This window comes from Girardinichthys multiradiatus, chromosome 4 (genome assembly GCF_021462225.1).
Source record: "Girardinichthys multiradiatus isolate DD_20200921_A chromosome 4, DD_fGirMul_XY1, whole genome shotgun sequence".
NCBI classification, from domain to species: Eukaryota; Metazoa; Chordata; class Actinopteri; order Cyprinodontiformes; family Goodeidae; genus Girardinichthys; species Girardinichthys multiradiatus.
The window spans coordinates 27,349,127-27,372,932 of NC_061797.1; the positions used below are offsets into that span (position 1 = coordinate 27,349,127).

The following is a 23,806-nucleotide window of genomic DNA, read 5'->3' on the forward strand; positions in this document are numbered from 1 at the left end:
ATCTCACTTGATTTTTAATATGTAGATGCTGTTTGTTATCATACCAATCTTGTCCATCTTTCCTGAGGCACCAGGAATGTTTAAAGGCTCGGGGTGATGATTGGAATGTACAATTTAATTTACTACTGTATCAGCCAGCATTCATTCAATTTGACGGCTCTATTAGCAATATATTTAGTTTAACAAACGTTTTCTGGCTGTTCTTACAATATCAACATAAAAAAACAGTTTAGTGTTCCATGCATGTAAGTCTATCTCACTGCAGAGTCTGAAAGTGACTCAAGCTGTTGAACTGCAGCTACTGATTCAGAGTCCACCAACTTGAACTGGTGTAGCAACCGCAGAAGTGGAGAAGTTAACCCAGTGCATAGCGATAAAAACAAATTCTAAAAAGCAAATCTGTTGTTCAGAGAGGAAAATCTGATTTAAGTTTTGGTCTGATCTTGTTACCAATCATTAATTATGGTAATCAGACTAAAGCATTTCAGCTGCATTACTCAAAAGATGGGAACCCAGATCTGGGAATGATGTCACTCTCAACCTAACCCTGTTCCATTTGGAAAATGAAAAACCAGCGGGACTTGCTATTTATTGTGCTGATGGAACATCCTACTACTATAGCTTTAGATGCGAATAGCAAAACTTTTCTAAGGGTTTTGTAACTTCAAACATCAAAAGAATATGTAGTCAAAAACATAATTTACAGTGCCAAAAAGCTTGCCACTGATTTATTGCAAAACAAACGATTAGAACTGCATGAAAGTTTTGTTGCATGGCAGGCATATTGGTTTTTGAGTTTAGGATTGGTTAGGAACATCTCACTTTCCAAGTCGGAAATTCTAACCTGAGGGGGGGTTTCAGTAAATGTTTCCAACTTGGAGCTCAAAGAATCCAACTTCAAACTACAAACGAAATGCCCCAGTAGTTTTGAACTATAGTTATCAAATTGTGGTACCAATACCTATGGAGGAACTTGAGCTGGCTTTAGTGGTACTCAGAAGAAATTTTGTATTAATTTTTTTAAAGGTAAATGTAAACAACTGGTGAGGTAAGCACCAACAGCCAATATGGAGCTTTTGTTCTAGCACATTGATCTTTGGTTCACCAGAAACTTCTCAAAGTAAAGTGAATTAAAAAAATGTGCAAACTGCTGGTTTAGAATAATTCACACTTTGTGAGTGCCAAAGTTCCATGCCATGCTAAATTAGCATAAACTCCTTCCCCAGACAGATCAAGGATTGATGATACACTGGAAACATTGGAGCCACACATCAGACATGATTTTAGAGAAGCCACACCTCAATGCTTTTCACTCATATTAGACACTTTGTGTCAGTGATGTATTTACAGCAAAGCCATGTGACCATGCAGGGAATCACCTTCAAAATGTCATTTCTCCTAACCATCCACGTGTCTCACACGCTTCATAAGTGACGGTAGCTGAGTAATAAGAGAAGAGAAAAAGGAGCTAAAACACCAACAGCGAAATAAAGACAACAATAAAACACCTGAATGCACACAAGCATTTAATGTTTATGCAAACATAATATCAAAATTCACAATGAGCCATTGTACAGATTTATTTGTAATTAAGATGTACAAATTATCTTTTATACGAGTCCAGTTTGTGTGCTGAAAAAAGTTCTTTGGTATTTTGAAACACTGATGTTTTCCTCTTGTACAGTAAACAAGGCATTTAATTGCAGATTTAACTCAAAATATTACAAAGCTGATAACAAAATATAAAGTTTTACCATGCTGTAAACAGTTCAGAAGATGCATAGCATTTCTGCACATATAAGTTTCAATTAAATCTCTACAAGTGAAACTAAGTCTAAAGTGCCCTGGGAGCATCATTAGCCGGCGTACTTTGATAGGAAGCAGCTGGGTGGTTCCAGTCAGAGGTTTGCAGGTGATTTTCCAACAACATGCTTTGGAAATATGGTAAACAAATTCAAACGAATTACAGCATGCATTTGGATTATACTGTTATAGTAAATCTGACCATATCAAGCAGTGTCAGAGTTTTTAAATGGTAAGTAAAAAAAAAATAAGATAGGCTTGTTGTCCTTCTGTAAATTTCTGAGGCAGCACTAGATGGCAGTAAAATAAAGGACAGTCCACATTGGCAGACTCTGGTGTTATTCATGAAAAAATTAAAACAGTTCATAAAACTAAACAGAGATGCTAGATCAGCGAATTGCTACAGTGTCAGTAAAACACAGCTCTGCAAACACCTCTTTGTAATTCATTTATTAAGAATACAGCTGGAAAGTGATGGCTGTTAACATGAGACAATACTTTTTGTCCAAGTTGACAGTTATATGCTACGTGGACAAAACAGTTCTCTAAGATAAAGTGCATTGAGTTCATCAGTCATGTCTCCAACAATGAGACTTACAGGATTTCAGAAACAGTTTGTAGCTAGGTCAAATCTACACGAACAGTGATTAGACATTTCATCACTAAAGTCCTTAATTAACTGATTTTGGTTCATTTAACTTACCTGCATTGTTAACCATTTAATGCATTTGTTCACCTCATTAGTGGTCAGTTTTCTTCTCTTTGGCTAATGCGTAAGTGCATCCCATGCACTTATAAATGAATAAACTTTAAGAATGTGCTTGTATGCATTTTCAAATAATGAGACTATTTCAGTCAGAATGCATCTGGTCCACTGATTTAGTGGTAACATGTTGCAGTGTTCAAAGTTAAATCAGCTTTTGCCTGTTGAGAAGCTAGATGAGCCTGTGCCCGATCTGCTCTTGCAGCCAAAGCAGTACAGGTTGTAAAGTGCTCGGCCCATCAGGAACATTTTCAGTGTACATCTGCAGCAGAACCTCTTGCAAAACAAACAGCAGGGGTAAGCTCATGCTCAGTAGCTCATACAGTAATGTGTAGTCATGGGCGTTGTCTCTCAGGTGGCCGGTGAGGGCCTGTGCTGCGCTGCGAGCGCAGTAGGACAGATACCAGGGGGCGTTAAACACAGCGCGAGTCACACTCAGCGACCAGTTCAGCCTTTTCTTTATGAATGACATGCAGCTACCTGCTTCAGGCATTCTCTGCAACTCTGCTGAACTGCTGGACTGGGAGCTCTCTCCAGCTGCCGCAATTTGCTCCTGAGCTCGATTGCGATTCTAAAAGAGGATGACAGACAGAGATGTTTGTCATTCTACTTTCCTACTATTAGAGGGAGATGATTAAACAAGCGTGGAACTCACTGGAGGTAGAGAAAATGTCCTCTGCAGATTTGTCCCATTGTTTCTTTTATTAAAATGAAGTTTGCAGTACAATTTCCCTGCAGGAACATTTATCAAGTAAATCAGTTAGAGAAGCTGGCTCGTGATCTACATGAAAAAATAAATAAAGACACATACCTTCTTCAGAGTTGAAGGCATGTGCTCCCAGTGGGAGAGCACAGTTACAGGTTGAACACCGGAAACATTCCCGATGAAAGTAGAGTCCCTCGGCACAGACCCTCTCAACCATGTAAACACGCTTGGAGCAAGAGTGGCACTTGTCAGCTGACTGGGAAAACGTCCTCCTTATTGAACTTCCCTGGTGAACAGAAAAAAGCAATAATTTCCCATTATTCAAGCCACTTCAATACATGTTCAACCAACACTAAAATCCATACAAGAGCCAGCTGGGAAAAGACATGAATTCATGGATCTTCTGGTGTTCTCAAGAGTGCCTTATAACTGGGGGAGATGCTGTTCTAACATTTGGCTGTTCAGTTAAACAGTGCTGTTTGGGTGGAGCAGAAAAACCCACAAAGGGCCACTACGTGTTTCTCCTCTGAGGGCTGCTGATAATGAAAAACAGGAGGAGCTAGTAGAGCTTTTAAAACAAACTCAAAAGCAAAGCAGAATCTTTACATGACATTTTTCTGATAAGTATAAAACAACATTCATGCAGACACAGCAATACTTTTATTCAAACATGCATTTTTTCAACACTGCAAATCTCAGACTGATATGGTTGTTTTGTCATTTTAGGAATGTCTTGTAGTGAGTAAACATTGTGATCACACACTCTGTATTGAAATATTTATGAATAAAACTAATACACAAGTGGGAAAATGGAGTCAATGCATGCTGGTGTTCAAAACAAGCATGGCTTCACAACATTTCACATAGTCACCTTGAGAACATCTGAACTGTGTCCTGAGAACAGTCCCCTAAGGTGAACAGCTTTTTCCTTTATGCTCTTTGTCTGAAACTCTCTAACTTGTTGTGCCTGAGCTTTTTTCTACAAGATGACAAAAAGGAACATCAGCAGTCTTGCCACTTCAGCACAAAGATGACACAGTCACCCACAAACATGTCATTTTTAATTGTGTGGACAGAATTAGGCAGACCAATAACTCCAATGACCTATGTGGAACTAAAGAGCGTCTAATGTCAAGAAGAAAACAATGGCCAATTGGTGGTGGAAGAGGTGGAAAGCTACTAGCTAGTCAGATGCACCCCCACATTCAGCTGGTTTTGGTCATTTAAAACAACTCAGACTGAAATGTTTATATGATATTTATGCCATACAACACTATATTGGATATTAGACATCCCTTTTACCAAAGACTGTGTAAAAGATTGTGAACTACAAAATTCCAAGTTACTATATGGGTGTTCACCATGCTGCCCATGATTTTGCATGGCCCGTGGCCAAAACTGAAGAATGGTATAAATTTGGCCCCCTAGGGAGTGACCAATGTCAAGCTCTTGTTGCTAAGAACAGACAACTTTTTTTCTAGAACAAGAAAACAGAAAATAGTCAACCAAACAAATTTAGTCCAATTTATGCCACTCTTTCAATAAGGCAAACAGGTGAATCTCTTTTCTTGTTTCTTCTCACACAGGTTTGATCATTTCATTAAAATAGTGTAGGTTTGTGAAAACACAAAATTTCACAATCAAATTATTTTTGCATTTTTTATGAAAAACGAAATAAAATTTTTGTTTGTCATCAGCACTTTCAACTTTACGATTTTGGACAACATGGCAAAAGGTTTGGACACCATTGTAATATGCTAGAGTTAGACAGCTAGACAACAAATTTCTACGTCAGACAGAAAAAAATACTTCATTTCTTTAAGAATAAAAGTTTTTAAACTAGTAAAAAATATTTAAATTGGTAAAGTAGCGTTGAAGACAGATTTGTGGTTTCTAAACCTATTTTTTAATGTGTGCAAGAGGTAATTATTATAAATTTTGTTATAGAACAGATTAAAAAGGTAAAAAAGTTGCAATAAAAAAACAAATGGTGGAAAAACACTGCATCCTTAATTTGAAAACAGAAAAACAGTGTTAAAGGTTATGGTCTCTTAACTTATGACCATTATGTTGAATGGTTGAACAAAATATTTTTAAATAAATAAATAAACTGAAATGAATAAAAGTCTGTTTTAAAAGGTGATGTCTTAATGTTTGCTAAGTCACTACAACAACATTTAAGCTGAAAAAGAGAACAAATAGTTTAAAAAACACTGCACAAAGGAATGATTTATTGGCTTTCACACAACCATTTCTATAAGTTGTATAAATATTTCTATAAAAGCAAATAAAGAAATACTAGCTCCACTGGTACAAATTGGACTTATACACGCGGACAGTGGAAATGTTTTAAAATCTGCCAACATGTACTTACATGAGAAACATTTTGCTGTTGTAACAGTGAAATAAACTCGAGCCAAGTTTGTTGGCCTGCTCGACATTTCTGGAAAGCTGGATAATTGGGGGGTGACTTCATCTGACTGCATGTTACACAAGCCAAAACATATAATGGGAACATAATATATAATCATCATTCACTCAGGGGCCTTTTTGGGAATCGGAGCGTGCAGCAATGTAAGACAAGAGCAGAGCAGAATATAGACAGGCAGAGCAAGAGAAAGTTTTCACCTCAGATATGTGTTCATCCACCTCTCTGAGGCGAAGAAGAACTCTTGTCATGAAACAGATAGCTGGGCGGCAGGACGGAGGAGATGCGGGGGGCTCAGGACTCTCACACTGAGGCTGGGGCTTCATCTCAGTCAGAGTCTGATCAACGTGTCTGAGCTTTACGACTGAAAACAGATGCTGGGGCTGAGGATGAAGCTGGGGTTCTGGAGTGTTTGGAGGAAGGTTGACTAACTGTTCAGCCGCTTTTCTGATACTTTTCTCAAACTGAAAGGGATAGTACACATAAAAGCTTCTTTAAATCCATATCTAAAATCGCTGTAGTATGTGGACTTTTTAAAAAAAAATTTACAGGTGACTCTTAATTTTAAATTTGAATAATAATAATGATAAACCTTTTTTATTTATTTAATTTTTACCTCTGGATCGAGGCTAAGCCCAGACAAGTTAGACTGATTTATTTTTATATTTATGACAATAATAATAGTTGGTTCAATGATGATGAAATAAAATAAAACCATCATCAAGGCCTTTTAAATATCAAAAGAATGAAAACTCTTAGTTAACCTTAGCTCATGTGTGAAATATAGAAATATATAGCTCAAGCCTGCTGTATCATGCTAATAATGGATCTTAACTTTAAGGCAAGATTGGTATGAAGAGCCTGTGAAAATAAAATTTGCTTAACGTTTGCAAGAAATGTGACTGAAATGTACAAAAAGTGCAGCAACATCTAGTTCAATAAACAAAATCCATATGCATGTTCTGTAGATGTAGAAAAGGTGGATGAATGATAAACAAGAAGACTTATTTTGGACCTGCTAAGTTGCTCCAATCTACCTGTGTCATTGAAGAACGTTTAGGTGGGACCGGAGGCCTGATCTTAACAAGCTGAAGCTCAGTCTGATTAAGATTAGGGACCACCAAGGACGTCTCACAGTCTGACTGGAGTTTCCAGAAGGATTGGAAGAAATGTTAGTGTAAAAGCATAGAAAAGAAAAAAAGAGGGAAAGATTCATGCCAGAAATAATAGTTTTAGCACTTTCAAGCAACAGAGCACAATTTAAGATTTTCAAAATATAATTAATGAACTGCGTTCAAAAAAGATAAAATAACCTTAAAGATGTGAAATACCTGGAGATATGCAAGCTAGCGTGAATTATAACATGTAATCTTGGATACTTAAAACTGTCACACAACAGCAAAATAATCTATTTGGCAACATCAGACGTATTGTGGTGTTTTACCTGTGTTTTGTGATCCATGTAGCTGTTTTTACTTTCAAATTTAGCCTGCAGCTGAGAAGCCATTGAGCGCACTTTGTTTTCTTTGGGATCCCGTTCGTGTTGCACTGAAACGCTATTGCTCGAGTGGTTAGTGGCCTGAAGAGGAGCAGAAAAACTCAGAAACACAGTAAAATAACAAAGGTTGTAATGCAGTTGCACTAACACACCAAACTTTGTGTTAACAAACCTCCTCCAAATAGAAGAATCTTCGCCTCCTTTTGTAAATAGAGTCTGTACCGTCTGACTTCTTCTCATCCTGAAAATGAAGAGCACAATGTCAAAAAAAAAATGCCAAGACTGATATTGTAGCATAGCACACAGGCTGCTATTAGTTCAGTTTTGCCGTGCATCTTTTGAGTACTCAATGCTTCATTCACAAAGCAAACAGCACTGATGGCACACCGGAGCAAACAGGTCCAACAGATGTGACAACTCTACGGATCAACATGCATTCGTCCTAGCTTGGCAATGTAAATTTATAAAAGAAATGTTTTTGTGGTCTTAACAATTGAAATATAGAAATATTCTTCAAAGAACAATAATTTACTGCAAACAGGAGGAATCACAAGAATGCTTTTAATGTGCATAAACACATATTTTGAGACAATGTGATGATTCATCCCTCCTATTGTTTTTTATAAAACACAACAGCTTTTTACGCTCTCTGAAAGGTTTTTGACAAGTTGTCTGTAGATTGCCAAAATTATTTCAACCTGTTACATTCACTTATCTCTGAGAGACAGGGTGATTTCCTTTTCTAACACGCCTGTCCTTTGTAAAGGCAGCAGTACATAAAGTATCTTCCTTTCCTGCATTGAAATTAGAACCAACTTTTATAAAGTAAATAGACTTTTTACCTGTTTTTCAAGCACAATTTTGAGAGTTGGTTGTTATTGCTCTGACTGTAATATACATATGTATTAACATGTACATTTTCCCCTTAAATGCATCTACATACCTCATTGAAATATGGGCAGAAAGCTGTTATTTACTTTGGAGCACAGTTAGAGATGAAGAACACCCTTTTTTGTGAATAAGCAAAGCACGGTTTGCTCCTGTTTAGCAGGTGCAAAGGTCACCCCCCCCCCCCCCCCCCCCCCTTTAGTGAATCAGCTCATGAGTGCACAAATTCAAATGCAAATGAACAACTGAATTAAAATAAATCGATATGTAAAATACTAGAAAAAGTAGAAATGATCCTAACTGAAGTCATAATTAGTACAGCAGATGAAAATAATTGATGGTGGTGTTACCTTTGGTACCCGTTTCCTTGTCAGTGCAAGATTGAGAACATTCACATTAGTTCTGACTTCTTCTGTTGGATATTCTTCATTGTTTTCATCTACACTTCTGGGATCTTCTGTATAACAATCAACAAAACCATGTAGAGTACATTAGAAAAGCTTCTTATCTTCAAAATGTGTTTCATTTACCAAACATTTATTATTTGAAGCGTTTTGGATTTGTCTAAAGGATTTGTCTAAAGAGCCAGTATATGTGTGGAGGAAGGTTCTACTTTAACAGCAGTTCTGTTGAGACATGCATGCCATCAAGAATCACAGATAACATGACTGCATAGTTCCACTACACAATGAGATTCCTCTCATGACACAACACCTAACCAGGTACAACAGCAAACCAGCTACTCATCTCTAAATATATATGTTTTCTTTTAAATGAAGAAAATATGGAACAGAAACAAAGAAACACAGAAAGTATATTAACTCTAGGCCGTTCTAACTAAAACAAAGCCATGTACCTGATGCAGGTAAAGGCGTTCCGCGGAAAAGCTCGTAGAACTTCGACAGGTAGGAGATCATCCTGGTCTTGTCCAGCTCCTCACCAGCGCTCAGGTCCAACGCAGAAGTGAAAGGTCGAATCCCGAATTCCCGCTCGCTGATGTCAAAAGCCTGCTGGAGGTTTGCAGTGTGATCCTCCTCATTTAAAGAGTCAAAATCTCTGATAATGACAGGGACAAATGACAAACTAAGCTAAAATGTTGAAGAACAGGGAAATTGAACATTTAGCTAAAACAGTTTAGTTTTTATCATAACTCTACGTTTTAGACATCTCCCCTCTGCTCTTAGTTTACTATTTACCCCCAGTCACTTCAGTAACCCATATACCATTGACCTAAATATCCATTAATCCGTCCAGGAATAACCAGACAGGAATGTGGCAGCAAGAAACACAGACTCTTTGAAGGAATTATTTCATGGCAAATCCTTCATTTCTGCACATCAGGTGACTGGTGCTGAGTGAGTGTAAAATAATGCTGACAAGGGCAGTCAGTTCAAGCACAATGGGTTTGTTTAACACAGAAATATATTTCACTTAGAATTACAGCCTTATAAGCCTTGTTCATTGCACATTAGCATGAAATTGCAAAAAAAAAAGTATCAGTAGTAGAAGCAAAAGAGGATCTGATGTTTTTTTTTTGCACTGATGGTGTGCAGACACCAGGAGGAGAAATGTCAAGAAGAGAGCAGTAGCCTAGCAGCAGCAAACACAAACATCAGTGTCATTCAGTCTTTCTCTTTTTAGCATGAACCTGCTCCCCTCCCTGCTATCTGTGCTGTTGACAGACCTACATACAGATGAACAAAAAAGGGAGGAAAAGCCAAAGGTTCCTGGAAACTTACAGGTTCACTTAAAACTGCAACTGGATGTGCCATGGTATGAAAGCAATAAATGAAGAGCCGAGTAGATATAATTATGTTTGTAAATGCACTAATCTACAGTTTTTGGGATGTTTTTTTTTGTTCTACAGGAGCTGGTTCCTCCACCCCCACCCCCATTAGAAAATCTTACAATGGCAATATTTTTTTTATTTTTTATTTTTTATTTAGTCTTCCACAAGATGCTTCCAATGTTTTGGGTGATGTTTACCATTTTTGGCTTTACCATCTGTATCATGTGTAAGCATCTACTGTAGTGATACTCCATCCAACATATTGGCATGCAAAATGCTAACCAACAAATGTTGCATTCAGAACAGTCCTTTTCTATTTAATTTTTGACCAAACCCATACGGCAATGATTATATATTTGAGCCCTAATTTAGCATATTTTTATCTCTTGTTTCTCTACATGTTTTTTTCTGTCCAAAAATGTATTTTTGATATGAAGTTTGGGGGTGACAAAAAATGTGAGTTTAAGGGAAAGAAGCATAAAATGTGTTGTTTGTGCATAAGTCTGTTACTAAAATAGGCAGTATGTTTCTTTGGGAAACAAAAGACTTGTGGTTAAGTTATTGCTTGCCCTGCTTTTAAAATTGTTAAATATGAGATTATGAGAAAAATAGTTTAAAATGGGAAACCAAAGCTAAAGTTACTATTACTGTCTAACTATGTGACATACATCAGTTGGGGTTTAAATCTGTGGATGAGGGCACATAGGGCGATGCCACTTCTCCAAGAAGAAGTCAAGTCGCTGACCGACACATTCCTGTAGCCCTCTGTCTGTTTCTGGCACCAGGTGAGGAGCCGCGACGGCCGCATCTCAGACTCTGTGAAAGAAACATAGAAAAATGACAATTTTTCAGAGACAGGAATCATCAAGTCATTTACACCCTAAGGTTGTTTCAAGTGAACAGACACTTTGTTGTTTGTTATCGGTGACATATTGTAATGTTTACCCTGCAGTAGGAAATCTGTATGTTTGACTGCTCTTTTTACAACCAAGCAACTCATATCGCAAAGCTTTGTTATCGCAACCCCACTTGTAAAAAACAAACCAAACATTGTAAATAATTACTCCTATTCATAATATGTTTTGTTGTGTTTGAATAGGAGCAAAACAAAGAGAGAGAAATGATGCCATCAACATTCATAATAGGATCCCTTTAAAGGAGAGTAAATCTTGTTATTTAGATCACCGCACTGAATATTATTTCGATGAGTCACCCGCTGCCAGGCTGTTTACTCCTCTGATACTTGCCTCGTCTGTAGAGATTGACGGGACGTCGTATGGTATCAGCACGCTCCAGGGAGCAGGAATTAAGCTCTCCAGTGACATATAGGTGACGCACCTAAAAAAAGGACACCTGTAAGTAAGCATGTATCTACTCAAGATGTTTGAAGAGTTAAGGGTAAAGAAAGTAAGCTTACTTGGTGAGATCTAACGCAGGAGGAGTTGAGGTTAGGGTATCGAGTTGAAGGGTCTATGGTGTACTGATCAAATTTTTTTGCCATGTTTTCTGGAGTAGTTTGTGGCAGAAGCCGATAAATACTCTCTCTAAATGTATTCATGAAGCAGAAGGGAATGTGGTTAATCTCAAATAAACTTTGAGTAAATTTCAGACTTAATATGCACGTACCTTTCTGCTAGAACCTCCAGAACCTTCCGACCTTCAGCCCAGCTCTTTACCATCCAGGCTGTATCAAAAGCAGCCAGGAAACCTCTGGCACAACCAGTTCCCATTGGCCAGAAGGGCTGCAACAAAGCATATATTTCTTATACTATGGCATGACAGTATAAGATGTCCATACAGTGTCTTATCTGGAAAGCCAAGTAACATTTTGACATTTTTAAGAAATAGTAGGGCTTGATTTTGAGTACGCAATCTAGGTGCATGACTGGGTGATGGTGGCTCATGTGGTAGGGGTTCTTCCTGTAACTGGTGGGTTGCCAGGTTGATCGTGGTCAAGAGGGCCCGGTGGCGCAATTGTATGGCAGCCCAACTTCTGACAGTCTGCTCCAGGGCAGATGAGGCTACAATGTAGCCTACCACCATCAGTGTGTGAATGTGTGTAAGAATGGGTGGATGAAAAACTGTAATGTAATGCACTTTGGATAAAAGCTTATACAAGTGCAGGCCATTTACAATTTCAATCCAATTTGATGCACAAAAGAGTTAATGTACAATAAAGCTATAAATCTGGGGGGAAAGGACAAAAGTAAAATATTTTTTTACGGATTCTCAGGCTTGTCTGGAATTTTAAAAAATGCTCTGTTTGTTGCTATGTTTTGCTTCGCAGTGTTGCATACCATAGGTCTGACTTCACACAGTAGACATTTCAGATATTTTAAAAATCGTCTGTAAACATAGAAAGACTTCTTCTACATGCTCACACAGCTAATTTTAACGTCTTTCTGAATGTAGCACCAATAATTACAGGTCCTTCTCAAAATATTAGCATATTGTGATAAAGTTCATTATTTTCCATAATGTAATGATGAAAATTTAACATTCATATATTTTAGATTCATTGCACACTAACTGAAATATTTCAGGTCTTTTATTGTCTTAATACGGATGATTTTGGCATACAGCTCATGAAAACCCAAAATTCCTATCTCACAAAATTAGCATATTTCATCCGACCAATAAAAGAAAAGTGTTTTTAATACAAAAAACGTCAACCTTCAAATAATCATGTACAGTTATGCACTCAATACTTGGTCGGGAATCCTTTGGCAGAAATGACTGATTCAATGCGGCGTGGCATGGAGGCAATCAGCCTGTGGCACTGCTGAGGTCTTATGGAGGCTCAGGATGCTTCGATAGCGGCCTTTAGCTCATCCAGAGTGTTGGGTCTTGAGTCTCTCAACGTTCTCTTCACAATATCCCACAGATTCTCTATGGGGTTCAGGTCAGGAGAATTGGCAGGCCAATTGAGCACAGTGATACCATGGTCAGTAAACCATTTACCAGTGGTTTTGGCACTGTGAGCAGGTGCCAGGTCGTGCTGAAAAATGAAATCTTCATCTCCATAAAGCTTTTCAGCAGATGGAAGCATGAAGTGCTCCAAAATCTCCTGATAGCTAGCTGCATTGACCCTGCCCTTGATAAAACACGGCACCCCAGACCATCACTGACTGTGGGTACTTGACACTGGACTTCTGGCATTTTGGCATTTCCTTCTCCCCAGTCTTCCTCCAGACTCTGGCACCTTGATTTCCGAATGACATGCAGAATTTGCTTTCATCCGAAAAGTACTTTGGACCACTGAGCAACAGTCCAGTGCTGCTTCTCTGTAGCCCAGGTCAGGCGCTTCTGCCGCTGTTTCTGGTTCAAAAGTGGCTTGACCTGGGGAATGCGGCACCTGTAGCCCATTTCCTGCACACGCCTGTGCACGGTGGCTCTGGATGTTTCTACTCCAGACTCAGTCCACTGCCCCCAAGGTCTGGAATCGGCCCTTCTCCACAATCTTCCTCAGGGTCCGGTCACCTCTTCTCGTTGTGCAGCGTTTTCTGCCAGACTTTTTCCTTCCCACAGACTTCCCACTGAGGTGCCTTGATACAGCACTCTGGGAACAGCCTATTCGTTCAGAAATTTCTTTCTGTGTCTTACCCTCTTGCTTGAGGGTGTCAATAGTGGCCTTCTGGACAGGAGTCAGGTCAGCAGTCTTACCCATGATTGGGGTTTTGAGCGGTGAACCAGGCTGGGAGTTTTAAAGGCCTCAGGAATCTTTTGCAGGTGTTTAGAGTTAACTCGTTGATTCAGATGATTAGGTTCATAGCTCGTTTAGAGACCCTTTTAATGATATGCTAATTTTGTGAGATAGGAATTTTGGGTTTTCATGAGCTGTATGCCAAAATCATCCGTATTAAGACAATAAAAGACCTGAAATATTTCAGTTAGTGTGCAATGAATCTAAAATATATGAATGTTAAATTTTCATCATTACATTATTGAAAATAATGAACTTTATCACAATATGCTAATATTTTGAGAAGGACCTGTACCTGTATCTGCTGACAACAATAGGATTAGTCTAGGTGAACAAAATTAGGAAAAAACACTTATAGGCTGGCATATAAAAGACATCACCCTCCCCTATTAGAGAAGTCACCCAATTCATCTGGCAGAAAAAAAAAACAGAATCAAGCACTTAAAATTTATTCACCCATTTCTCAGGATGTCAGCATCTGAAGTGAGCATGATCTGCCATGCCCTCCCTTACCTCCAGCAGGCTGTCGCCAACCAGCGCCACCAGCAGCTGGTGTCCAAATCTCTCCCTGACCAGAGCGGCATTCTCAGACGCGTGCATGCTTGTGAAGTCAAACATCGCCACATCTGGCTGCCCGCAGTGGTTCATGGCAAAGTCAAGAGTGGGAAGTTGGTAGTTGGTGCCAAAGTCAGCAGCCTCTCGGGCGTAGCTCAGGAGGGCTTCCTGGTTGACGTTTTCACTGCTCAGCAGCATCTGAGTGTCCATGTAATCCTGTATGAATGAAAATAGATAGGAGAAAAATTCAAAAAATAAAGTTTTAATTCTGCGTCTCATGACTATGAGAATCATTTTTGGATGGTAAATTTTCAAGGTTTCCAGTTTCAAAGTGTACCATAGCTAAGCTACAGTTTCAAAAAACAGATTGTTCAAATATCAAAGCACAGTGGAAGTGTGAATGAGTACCTTTCTATAATGCCTTTCCTGCAATTTAAATAATTTTCACTGGCATGCCACGGACAGTGCAGATTTTCCCCATGTGGAAAACAGGTTAACAATCCGTCTTCCCCTCTGTTTGCTGTGAGCTGTCAGTCAGCTGTGTAGGAGGAGGAAACCACCTGACCTTTTCTCTTATTAAACAAAAGATGAGGCTCGCTTTTGGAAATTAAACCGGGGAAAAAAAAAAACACAATCATGATGGCTTGGCTACCAAAGGAGCTCCACACAACAGTTTTTCCAATTCTGGTTTTCTGTAACCCTAGCGCAGTCCTGGAGTTTTCCCCTGTCTCTTTCGTGGTTTGCCCATACGCCGGGCTGCAGTGAGCCCTCCACATCACATTTCCGACACTGCCCTAGATTTTTGGTCCTGCGGGCGTCAGAGCAACCCCACACGCAGTTCTTTCCAGTGCATCCCGTAACATCTGATTCGCTCTGTACTTGCGCTTAGCCAGGACTGCAACAAACTATGAGACCCAACTTATCTGCAGATAATGTTACTTTAAAAAGAGTAGAATGACAATAAAAAGAAGATATTTTATGTTGTGGGTGTGTTGCTGGTGGAGTAGGGGTTAAGCACATGACCATGTGCAGAGGCTACAGTCCTTGATGCGACTGTCCCGCGTTCAAGTCCCGGACCCGGTGACACTTGCCAAGGGTCTCCTCCTCTCTTTGGTCTCTTTCCTGTCTACCTACTGTTGAAAAATGAAATAAATAAGGGCCTCTAGTGCTAAAAAGAAATATTATGTAGTTAGCACCATATAGAGCCATAAATGTATCTGTAAATGTTTTAAAAACATCCCAGCATATTTTAAAAAGACTTGCTTATAATTATGTTCCCTTTCTAAAAGTCTGACCTATGACATATACCAATGTATTCCAGAAAACAGGATAAAGCATTAATATTTATTAAAGTAAATAGAATATTACTGCTGAGTACAGATGTTTAATAGTATCTCAGCTGTTAAAATTGAGAGCCAAGGGTAAAATTAAATGAAAATGCACAACATTTCCAACCATGATAGCTTGTTTTTTCATAACCAAAACATTACAATTAAACTAAATAACATTCATTAATCTAATGTAATTGATCAAAAAACAAAGCATATGAAAAATAGAAAAAAAACATAAACAATGCAAAAAAACACAGCTTACTTACATTGATGACAACGTTTTTGTCCAGCAGACTCTGTTTCTTAGCCGTCATGACGAAGTAATGTGTGTTGTCCTTGTAATACACTATGTTCTCCAGATCAATGCCTGCAAAGAAATGGAAACTTCTCAACACTCCTACAGTTCATAAAAGCAGAAAAATCCCTGTGAAGACTAATGCTTAGAATTTGAATAGATTGACTCAAAGTTCATGTTTTTGTCTAAAACCTCCATTTCTTGTGCACAATATATTTTAGTGCTTATTTATTTTGTATCTATGGATGAGGTAGAAATTGATACATTGATACAAAACCCAGTTTGGACCCAGTTTTATTTGTACTGATATCTGTAAATTTCATGGTCTTCGTGGTTTATCCCACCTGTCTCCTCTTTGAGGTCAAGAAAGAACTTCTGGTTGAAAATGAAGGCCACTCCGCTAATCTCCTCTACTTTGGCCTCCGCAGTTGTGTTCCTGTTGATAAAGTTGGCTGTGATGGCAATTGCCAGTTTACCTCTGAACTCTTTCCTTTTGAAACCTGGTATAAAAAAGACACAGAGACAGAAAGAGTTGAGTCTGTTTAAACCAAAAGAAATCCAGCTTCAAACCCTAATTATAAGGCATTTATTTTAGGATAAGAAGTAGCTCAGCAAGGAAACATGCATCATATTCTCTGAGAAGCACATGGAATAAAGTAATTATGTTTATAATCAGAATGAATTACCTTTAAGTAAATCATCTTTTCATCCAAAGTCAAAAAGATTTAATAAGTATTTAAAATAAGTCTTTTCTATTATTTTACTACATCTTTAGCACTGCTCCCTAGAAGATGTATTGCTTTCAACAGAAATGTGCTTTATGGGACGGCAACCAAAGTTAGAATCCAAGTCTGGTCTACACTGTCCCCAAAATGTCCCTTGATTGCTCTTTCCTAAAGGCAGCAGCACCACACAAGTCTCACTGCATTTAGATGTGTTAACATAAGCAGGCCACAAAAGCAAGCACACAAGCAAGCGGGCTGCAGTAAAGAAAGTAATTTCCCCTCCGGCTTCTTCATGATTACAGAATGAGCTAAACATATTCATTCTGCCCCAAAATGTCCTTTTAAGGAATAAGCATTTAATCTGAATTAGCTGTTCGATGAGAGCACTTTTGAAGAAAAACTGGAAACAGAGTTGGAGCTGTACCATTATGAATGGATCAGCTTCAGATCTATTTATGTTTAGTTTTCCTCGCTGGGAGAGAGAGATGACTTCATACAAGCGCAAATGAGAACAAGAGTTTAATCCTAGACAAGAAAAAATATACAAAATTGTGTTAAATTCTTGAGTCATCCCTCATTGTTTTCTATTTTGCTTCCAAGGAGCCAGACTTTCTTGTAATCATTCAAAGAGCCTTAACTCGATTTTGACCAATAGTTTTTGAAGTTATTTTAAATGTTTTTATTTTACTTTTTCAACTCATTTTATGTCCCGTACAAGCAGATTTTTAGAAGAATGTTTGTTTCTTTGTAAGTTAAACCACGTCGTTGTTTTTTCTCCTCCTGTTCCGAAGATTGGACTTTCAGATGTTTGATTGCTGTGGACAGTTTGTGATACTGTGTTTACGCACTGTACTAATAATAAAAAAAGAGAACTATTTGTCAGATCAACTTTGCTCTCTTTTTTAAGGAAATTGGACTGATTGCCTGATTAGAAAATGTGTTTGTTGATCTAATACATGTGACAAGAACAATATGGATGCAAATACTTTTTCACAGGCAAAACCTAAGTAACTATAAGTAAATATAAAAGCATTCTTTAACAATCTTTCCTGATGTAAACGAGATGATTACTGCTTTTATATATATATATATATATATATTTTTACCCATTGTCAGCTATATAGAAACTGAATGACCTGGGAGTGGCACCAGATTCCAGCCATCATATTTAAAACTGCAGAACACTGCAGTTTCCTACACTGTTCAGGCCTTTGTTTCCCTGTGTCTCACCTTCCAGTGTGTTTCTCCGCCCGTCGGCTCCCACCACCACATCAAACTCGAAGTTAGCAGCCGGGTGATCTGCAGGTCGGATTGCGGCCCTCCACCCAATCGCTGAAAGACAAAAAGCAACTGGGAATGTTGGGGAAAACCATGCACACGTGCACAGTTTTCATATAAAATGAAAGCATGAGGAACATCATGTTATCTGGACTGCTCTTGTTGGACCACCCTGCTACCTTAAAGTTGTTCTACATTTGTCAATACTGGGATGTGGGTAAAAAAATATATAGAAAGAATTAAAGGCTTTAGTGTGCATATCCTTCATCTCAATTTTAAAAAGGCTGAACGTTGCAGCAGAAGTGTGAGATGAGAACAGGCGTTGCTTTGCCAGTTTATAGTGTAATATCACCATGTGGAAAATACCTTCCATGTAGTCAAGGGCACCACTAAGTCTGTCACAGCAAAGGAGGAGGGATAAGTCCAGCTCTAAATTTAGCCAAAGCTAGTGTTGTTATCGGTGTGTCCATGTGAAAACTGAACGGACACTGAGCTGAAGGATGATGGGGTTAAGTAGCAACTGTTCTGTGTTCAAATATAATCAAAACTGAACTGAGGGTGTAAATATTATTCTGTCTAAAATCTAAAATAAGCCACTGGTTGATATGTTGTAGGGTAATAAATAGATTGTATAAATAGCAGAAAAATATCTCTTACAGGGAAATTAGGCAAATAACCTGATCAAATTACTCTGATCTACACTTGATGAAAACAAAACCTGTGCCAAGGTTGGTCTCATGTTTATTAGTGAGTGTCAAGGAAATGAAATACTGTTGGACAAGATTTCCCTTGCTGCTTAACCAGTTTAAAAGTGGAGCAGAAGCAGCAAAAAAGGAATCTAAACAATGATCATCCAGAAAACTAACTCCACCTGTCTCACAAAAGGTTAAATTTCTCCACTTCATCCTCCTGCAAGTCTCAGCTAGACATATTACAGCTGCTTAGATGCCCCTAATTTCTCCACCATCTAAACAGATTGTTCAAATATCAAAGCACAGTGGAAGTGTGAATGAGTACCTTCATTTTGCTGATCCTCCGGAGGCTCCAGCAGCCTGAGAAACTCCACGTTGACGTGAAACTCCACAGCAACAATCAGGGCGACCTTCAGGAGGATCAGCTGCAGCTGCTGAATGCCTGGCAGAGACAGACACACATCCATGTTTACGTGTTTGTTTGTCATCTTATTGTTGAAAGCAAACCCCGCTTGTATAGATCTATAACGTTAATCATTGTCTCCAAATAGGAGACAATGAGTCTCTCCTCTCCTGGAAAGAGAGCACGCTCCAATCAAGAAAATCCTCAAACTCATGTAACTGTTCAGTTTGATGCATGTTTTTAAGCATAACTGATATCTTAAAAACAGTAAATAGTGGATTATCCTTTGCTGATATATTGTAGTTTTGGAGTGTCTGCCAAAATAACTTAAACTAAACTAGACTTTTCATATTGTGAACTGTTGCACATAAAGAATGAGGCACAAATTCCTCTTTCACCAGAGGATTTAGATCTTTACCACCACCTACTGATATGAACGTCCAGGAACAGGAAAAAACAAGATAAAGTCTTTAAGTACCAAAACATGTTTTGAGTTCTTCAGACTCAAAAAGAGACTAAATCCCTTTTACTCATGCTACCACAACCCTTACACTTTAAGAATCAGTTTGGGCTTTAACTTGAAGTCACAAGAGGCAGCATTTGGATTTTTTTACTGCAAAACTGGACACCCATTGAAAAAGCTGATAAACAGTAGATTATCTTAGATTCCTTATATATAAACTAACTTGTTTTTAATATGAGGTGTAGTTCGTTATTTAGGCATTGCCACAACCCACAACAACAACAGTCTTAAGAGTTTATCAGCTCATAACTTCTTCCTTGAAAGGTTTCCCATTTAGTTTTCAAAATCCATAGGACCAGGTAGCCCTGACACTTTATCCACCCACTTCTTCATAAAAACAACTGTAACACCTCTTTCCCTTAGGAAGAATATACAGTAGAAGAAATAGGACAAAGTCTAAGTGGTAGGGCCAACGGGTAAACTGACTTAAGCTTAGACTTCGATATCCAAAGATTATCTAGAAAGTCCATAAATAACGTGGGGCTGGGGTTTTGGTAACAATAGGGGTGGCTTTGCTTTTCAGAGGTTTACGAAGCAGCTAGATTGAAGACATAGCAACGTGAACATTTTTCTAGTATTTCTTAATGTAAAATCAATTATTGTGTGACAATGGCTGACACTGCTGGAAATAAAAACTAAATGGGTGCAGACTAAAGGATGCGTTTGCTTTTTATTTGCAATATCTGAAGAAAGAAACACTTATTTTTCTACAATAGTTTAGGGTTACAGGAAGAACCCTAGTGGTACATTGTTGGTTCCAAATTTCAGGTTTTAGGAATCTGCAATAAAATGGGGACAATGAGTGAGAAGATAGCTTCACATTAAAACAAATTATCCAGTGAAGTCAGGAGTTTTCTCTAAAAAATTGGTGTTTTACTTCTTCTGTCGATGTATACAAGCAAATGAACTCCACACATTATATCATACAGTTTATCATGCAGAAAAACACTTAAATCACAACAGGGGTTTGACTTAAATAAAGCTATTGTCTTCTTATGAAAGTCTCACTGATACTCACTGATGTGGTCAATGGCTCCGGCACAGAACTTTCCGTAGAACTTTTTGGCACCAAGGCCCCGGAGATCATGGATGGTATAGGGCCAAAGATGGAGCACATTGTGCCTTGAAAAAGAGTCCCTCTTCTCAATCACCACTACCTTAGCACCCATCAATGCAAGCTCGATGGCGGTCCGCAAGCCACACGGACCTCCTCCGATGATGAGGCACTGACCAAGCAGGAATACACAAAATACGCTCATTATTACAAACAGAAGGCACATCGGGAACTACCTACATCCTGGTAACATCTTTGTTGTATTATCAACAGAAGACTGGCTGAAACTGAGAGGGAAAAAAGACTCACATTACACTTGTTTATAATGGGTTCTGGAGCATTATAACAACTCCATACATCATGAGAAGGAGCTGCAGTTCACTGCAGCTTTAAAGTATCTCATTCAGGAACACTTCGGCAGGATAAACTCTGATAATCAGTCCAGTCTAAGGATGATTTGCACAAGACACCTCATGTATGTATGTCTGCATTATTGGCACAGTCACATTACACAAAAAGAAAAGAGTTTGCACATGCTCAGAGAAATGTATTCCTTACTAAGCTGCCCAGAGGTGCATTATTCAGGTGTTATTCACAAAACAGCATCACCAAAAAATGCATGAAGTCATATGGAGGCGTCTGTCTGAGTATGTGTGGTTGAAACATGACATCATCGTCTTGAATGATAGATGAAAGAGGTGACGCATGTGTGTTGGCAAATGTCTTCTTCTTTCCATTTGAAGACATTAAGATACTTTATGGAGAAAACTGTGCAGGGAAAGGGTAGAGGATTATTTTGACATTTAAACCAGAATTAACCACCTTTCCTGCAATGATCAACAGTTTCCTGTCTTAAAAATCTCACCAAATTAGAATTGAAAATATATATTTTTTCTTTTCCTTTCTTAGAAAGACTCAGTTGTCCAACACAAATGGGCAGCAGACAGAAAGTTTGACGCCTGGCATCATATGTAGTTACAAATAGAATGATGAAAATGACAAGGAGGTTTTACATGTATCACTTCCATGAGACAATCTGTCTGCCTGCTGCCAACAAGAAGGAAACATACTGTACCATGAAACACCAATATAACAAATATAAAACATCAACATGACATAAAAGGTTAGTTTGCCTCACAGACAATTTCATACTGCAAATTCATACCCAGATGTTGCCACTTTCTCCCATCCTACTACAGTTTTGTGCATTTAATTAAGAAAAAATAATTAATATGCATACACTGATACTTTCTGGAGATAATCATAAAAATGTTCAGTGTTCCTTGTAATTTAGTTGTAATGTATTTTCAGCTGGTTGTGGATCCCTATTTGGGATCTGCTGATTCTTATGAAATATGACCGATTATGACCCCTGACCAAACCAAAATGACTCTTAGTGACCTACTTTATCAGAGTAACATAACAATACTTCCTGACAACAGATTTTAGGTGAGGTTAGAGGAAATTCCTTTCAGTCATTGGTTGTCAATGCTGGTATGAAATAACCAATATATATTTTGTCATTTTTTCTGTTGCATTTTATTCAAATCTATTTTGCATTGCATACCTCTCCTGCACCTACACACTGAAATGCCTTTTCTGTATCCATAACCTGCTTCTCTCATTCTTCATAATAATCTGCCTGAGGCTGTCAGGGGGACATAGTGTCAGATGTGACTCACACTCCCAGGTGGTTGACGCACCACCCTGACAAGAATAAACTTATATTATTATTTTTCTTTGCAAAGAAGTACTTAGTGTGCTGGCATGCAACCACTGAACAGATGGAAGACAACATCATTTATAGGTGCACAAAAAAGGAACTTAGTTTTTGTCAGATGTACTTTTAATGAGTGCCCATTGTTCTCTAAACTTGTGTCACTGTTTTGATTTCTCTATCAGCCATGAGCAAAAGTGTTTGTTTTTACACTTTCCACTCAGTGATTAGGGATTTTTTTTTTTCCTGAACGCTCATGCCACATCTGCTGAATCAGGACACTGGTTTCCCTTCTGCTCTCTCCATCTGTACCCCATCAGTCCACCCACCATAGCCTCACCCTGACCGTCATCAAAACCAGCCAACAACCTGCGAACCGTCAATTTGATCAAACCACACTGGGAGACGAACAAATGAGTCGTTGTCATTGGGCTTTAGGTATAAGAAAAGAGTGCTCTAGATTAATTATGCTGATTATACTTCAAATTAATCAGTTCATGGTGTTAGAATTCTGAACAATATGGATAGAAACCTCTTCCAGCTACATTTTTGTTCTGAAGTAAATCCCTCAAAACTATTCCGGGTTATGTAATGCTGAACAATAAAGAAGGAACAGTAAATAAACAAATCAATATAAAAACATGTTTTTGTCAATTATTGAATTTTTGTCATTAAGTAGATGCCATGGTATATTAGTCAGTTAATCTGGAATCCTAATAACATCTAACAAAATAAAAAACCTGACTAATAAACTTTATCGCCTCTTTTACCCTTCCGCTTGAGTATTGCAGAAAAATATTTTTATGATCATATCCGAATGAAGTGATGATGATGTTTTGCTGGAGATGTACACTCACCGGCCACTTTATTAGGTACACCGTTGGACCCCCTTTTGTCTTCAGAACTGCCTTAATCCTCTGTGGCATAGATTCAACAAGGTACTGGAAACATTCCTCAGAGAGTTTGGTCCATATTGACATGATAGCATCACACAGATGCTGCCAATTTGTTGACTGCACATCCATGATGCGAATTTCCCGTTCCACCACATCCCAAAGGTGCTCCATTGGATTGAGATCTGGTGACTGTGGAGGCCATTTGAGTACAGTGAACTCATTGTCATGTTCAAGAAACCAGTCTGAGATGATTCGTGCTTTATGACATGGCGCGTTATCCTGCTGGAAGTAACCATCAGAAGATCGGTACACTGTGGTCATAAAGGGATGGACATGGTCAGCAGCAATACTCAGGTAGGCTGTGGCGTTGACACGATCCTTAATTGGTGCTAAGGGGCCCAAAGTGTGCCAAGAAAATATCCCCCACACTCTTACACCACCACCACCAGCCTGAACCGTTGATACAAAGCAGGATGGATCCATGCTTTCATGTTGTTGATGCCAAATTCTGACCTTACCATCTGAATGTCGCAGCAGAAATCGAGACTCAATAGACCAGCCAACGTTTTTCCAATCTTCTATTGTCCAATTTTGGTGAGCCTGTGTGAATTGTAGCCTTGGTTTCCTGTTCTTAGCTGACAGGAGTGGCACCCGGTGTGGTCTTCTGCTGCTGTAGCTCATCCGCCTCAAGGTTCGACATACATGTGCATCTGAATGCACATGTTGTGCATTCAGAGAAGCTCTTCTGCATGCCTTGGT

At 38.6% G+C, this 23,806-nt stretch overlaps 1 protein-coding gene across 1 annotated transcript in view; it reads right to left on the reverse strand.

Annotated features, from left to right (window-relative positions):
- Positions 1-1,513: 1,513 nt before the first annotated feature.
- Positions 1,514-23,806, reverse strand: part of mical2a (microtubule associated monooxygenase, calponin and LIM domain containing 2a) — a 38,485-nt gene continuing 16,192 nt past the window's right edge. The window contains exons 3-22 of the mRNA XM_047363766.1: positions 20,399-20,606; positions 18,780-18,896; positions 17,715-17,816; positions 16,104-16,259; positions 15,731-15,831; positions 14,092-14,349; positions 11,502-11,617; positions 11,293-11,419; positions 11,123-11,213; positions 10,544-10,691; positions 8,943-9,142; positions 8,437-8,543; positions 7,371-7,439; positions 7,145-7,279; positions 6,738-6,842; positions 5,901-6,164; positions 4,144-4,251; positions 3,378-3,558; positions 3,222-3,298; positions 1,514-3,137 (exon numbers count right to left, since the gene is read on the reverse strand). Coding sequence (XP_047219722.1) covers positions 2,739-3,137; positions 3,222-3,298; positions 3,378-3,558; positions 4,144-4,251; positions 5,901-6,164; positions 6,738-6,842; positions 7,145-7,279; positions 7,371-7,439; positions 8,437-8,543; positions 8,943-9,142; positions 10,544-10,691; positions 11,123-11,213; positions 11,293-11,419; positions 11,502-11,617; positions 14,092-14,349; positions 15,731-15,831; positions 16,104-16,259; positions 17,715-17,816; positions 18,780-18,896; positions 20,399-20,606 — 3,069 coding nt within the window. The 3' untranslated portion in view covers positions 1,514-2,738. The remainder of the gene's footprint in view (positions 3,138-3,221; positions 3,299-3,377; positions 3,559-4,143; positions 4,252-5,900; positions 6,165-6,737; positions 6,843-7,144; positions 7,280-7,370; positions 7,440-8,436; positions 8,544-8,942; positions 9,143-10,543; positions 10,692-11,122; positions 11,214-11,292; positions 11,420-11,501; positions 11,618-14,091; positions 14,350-15,730; positions 15,832-16,103; positions 16,260-17,714; positions 17,817-18,779; positions 18,897-20,398; positions 20,607-23,806) is intronic.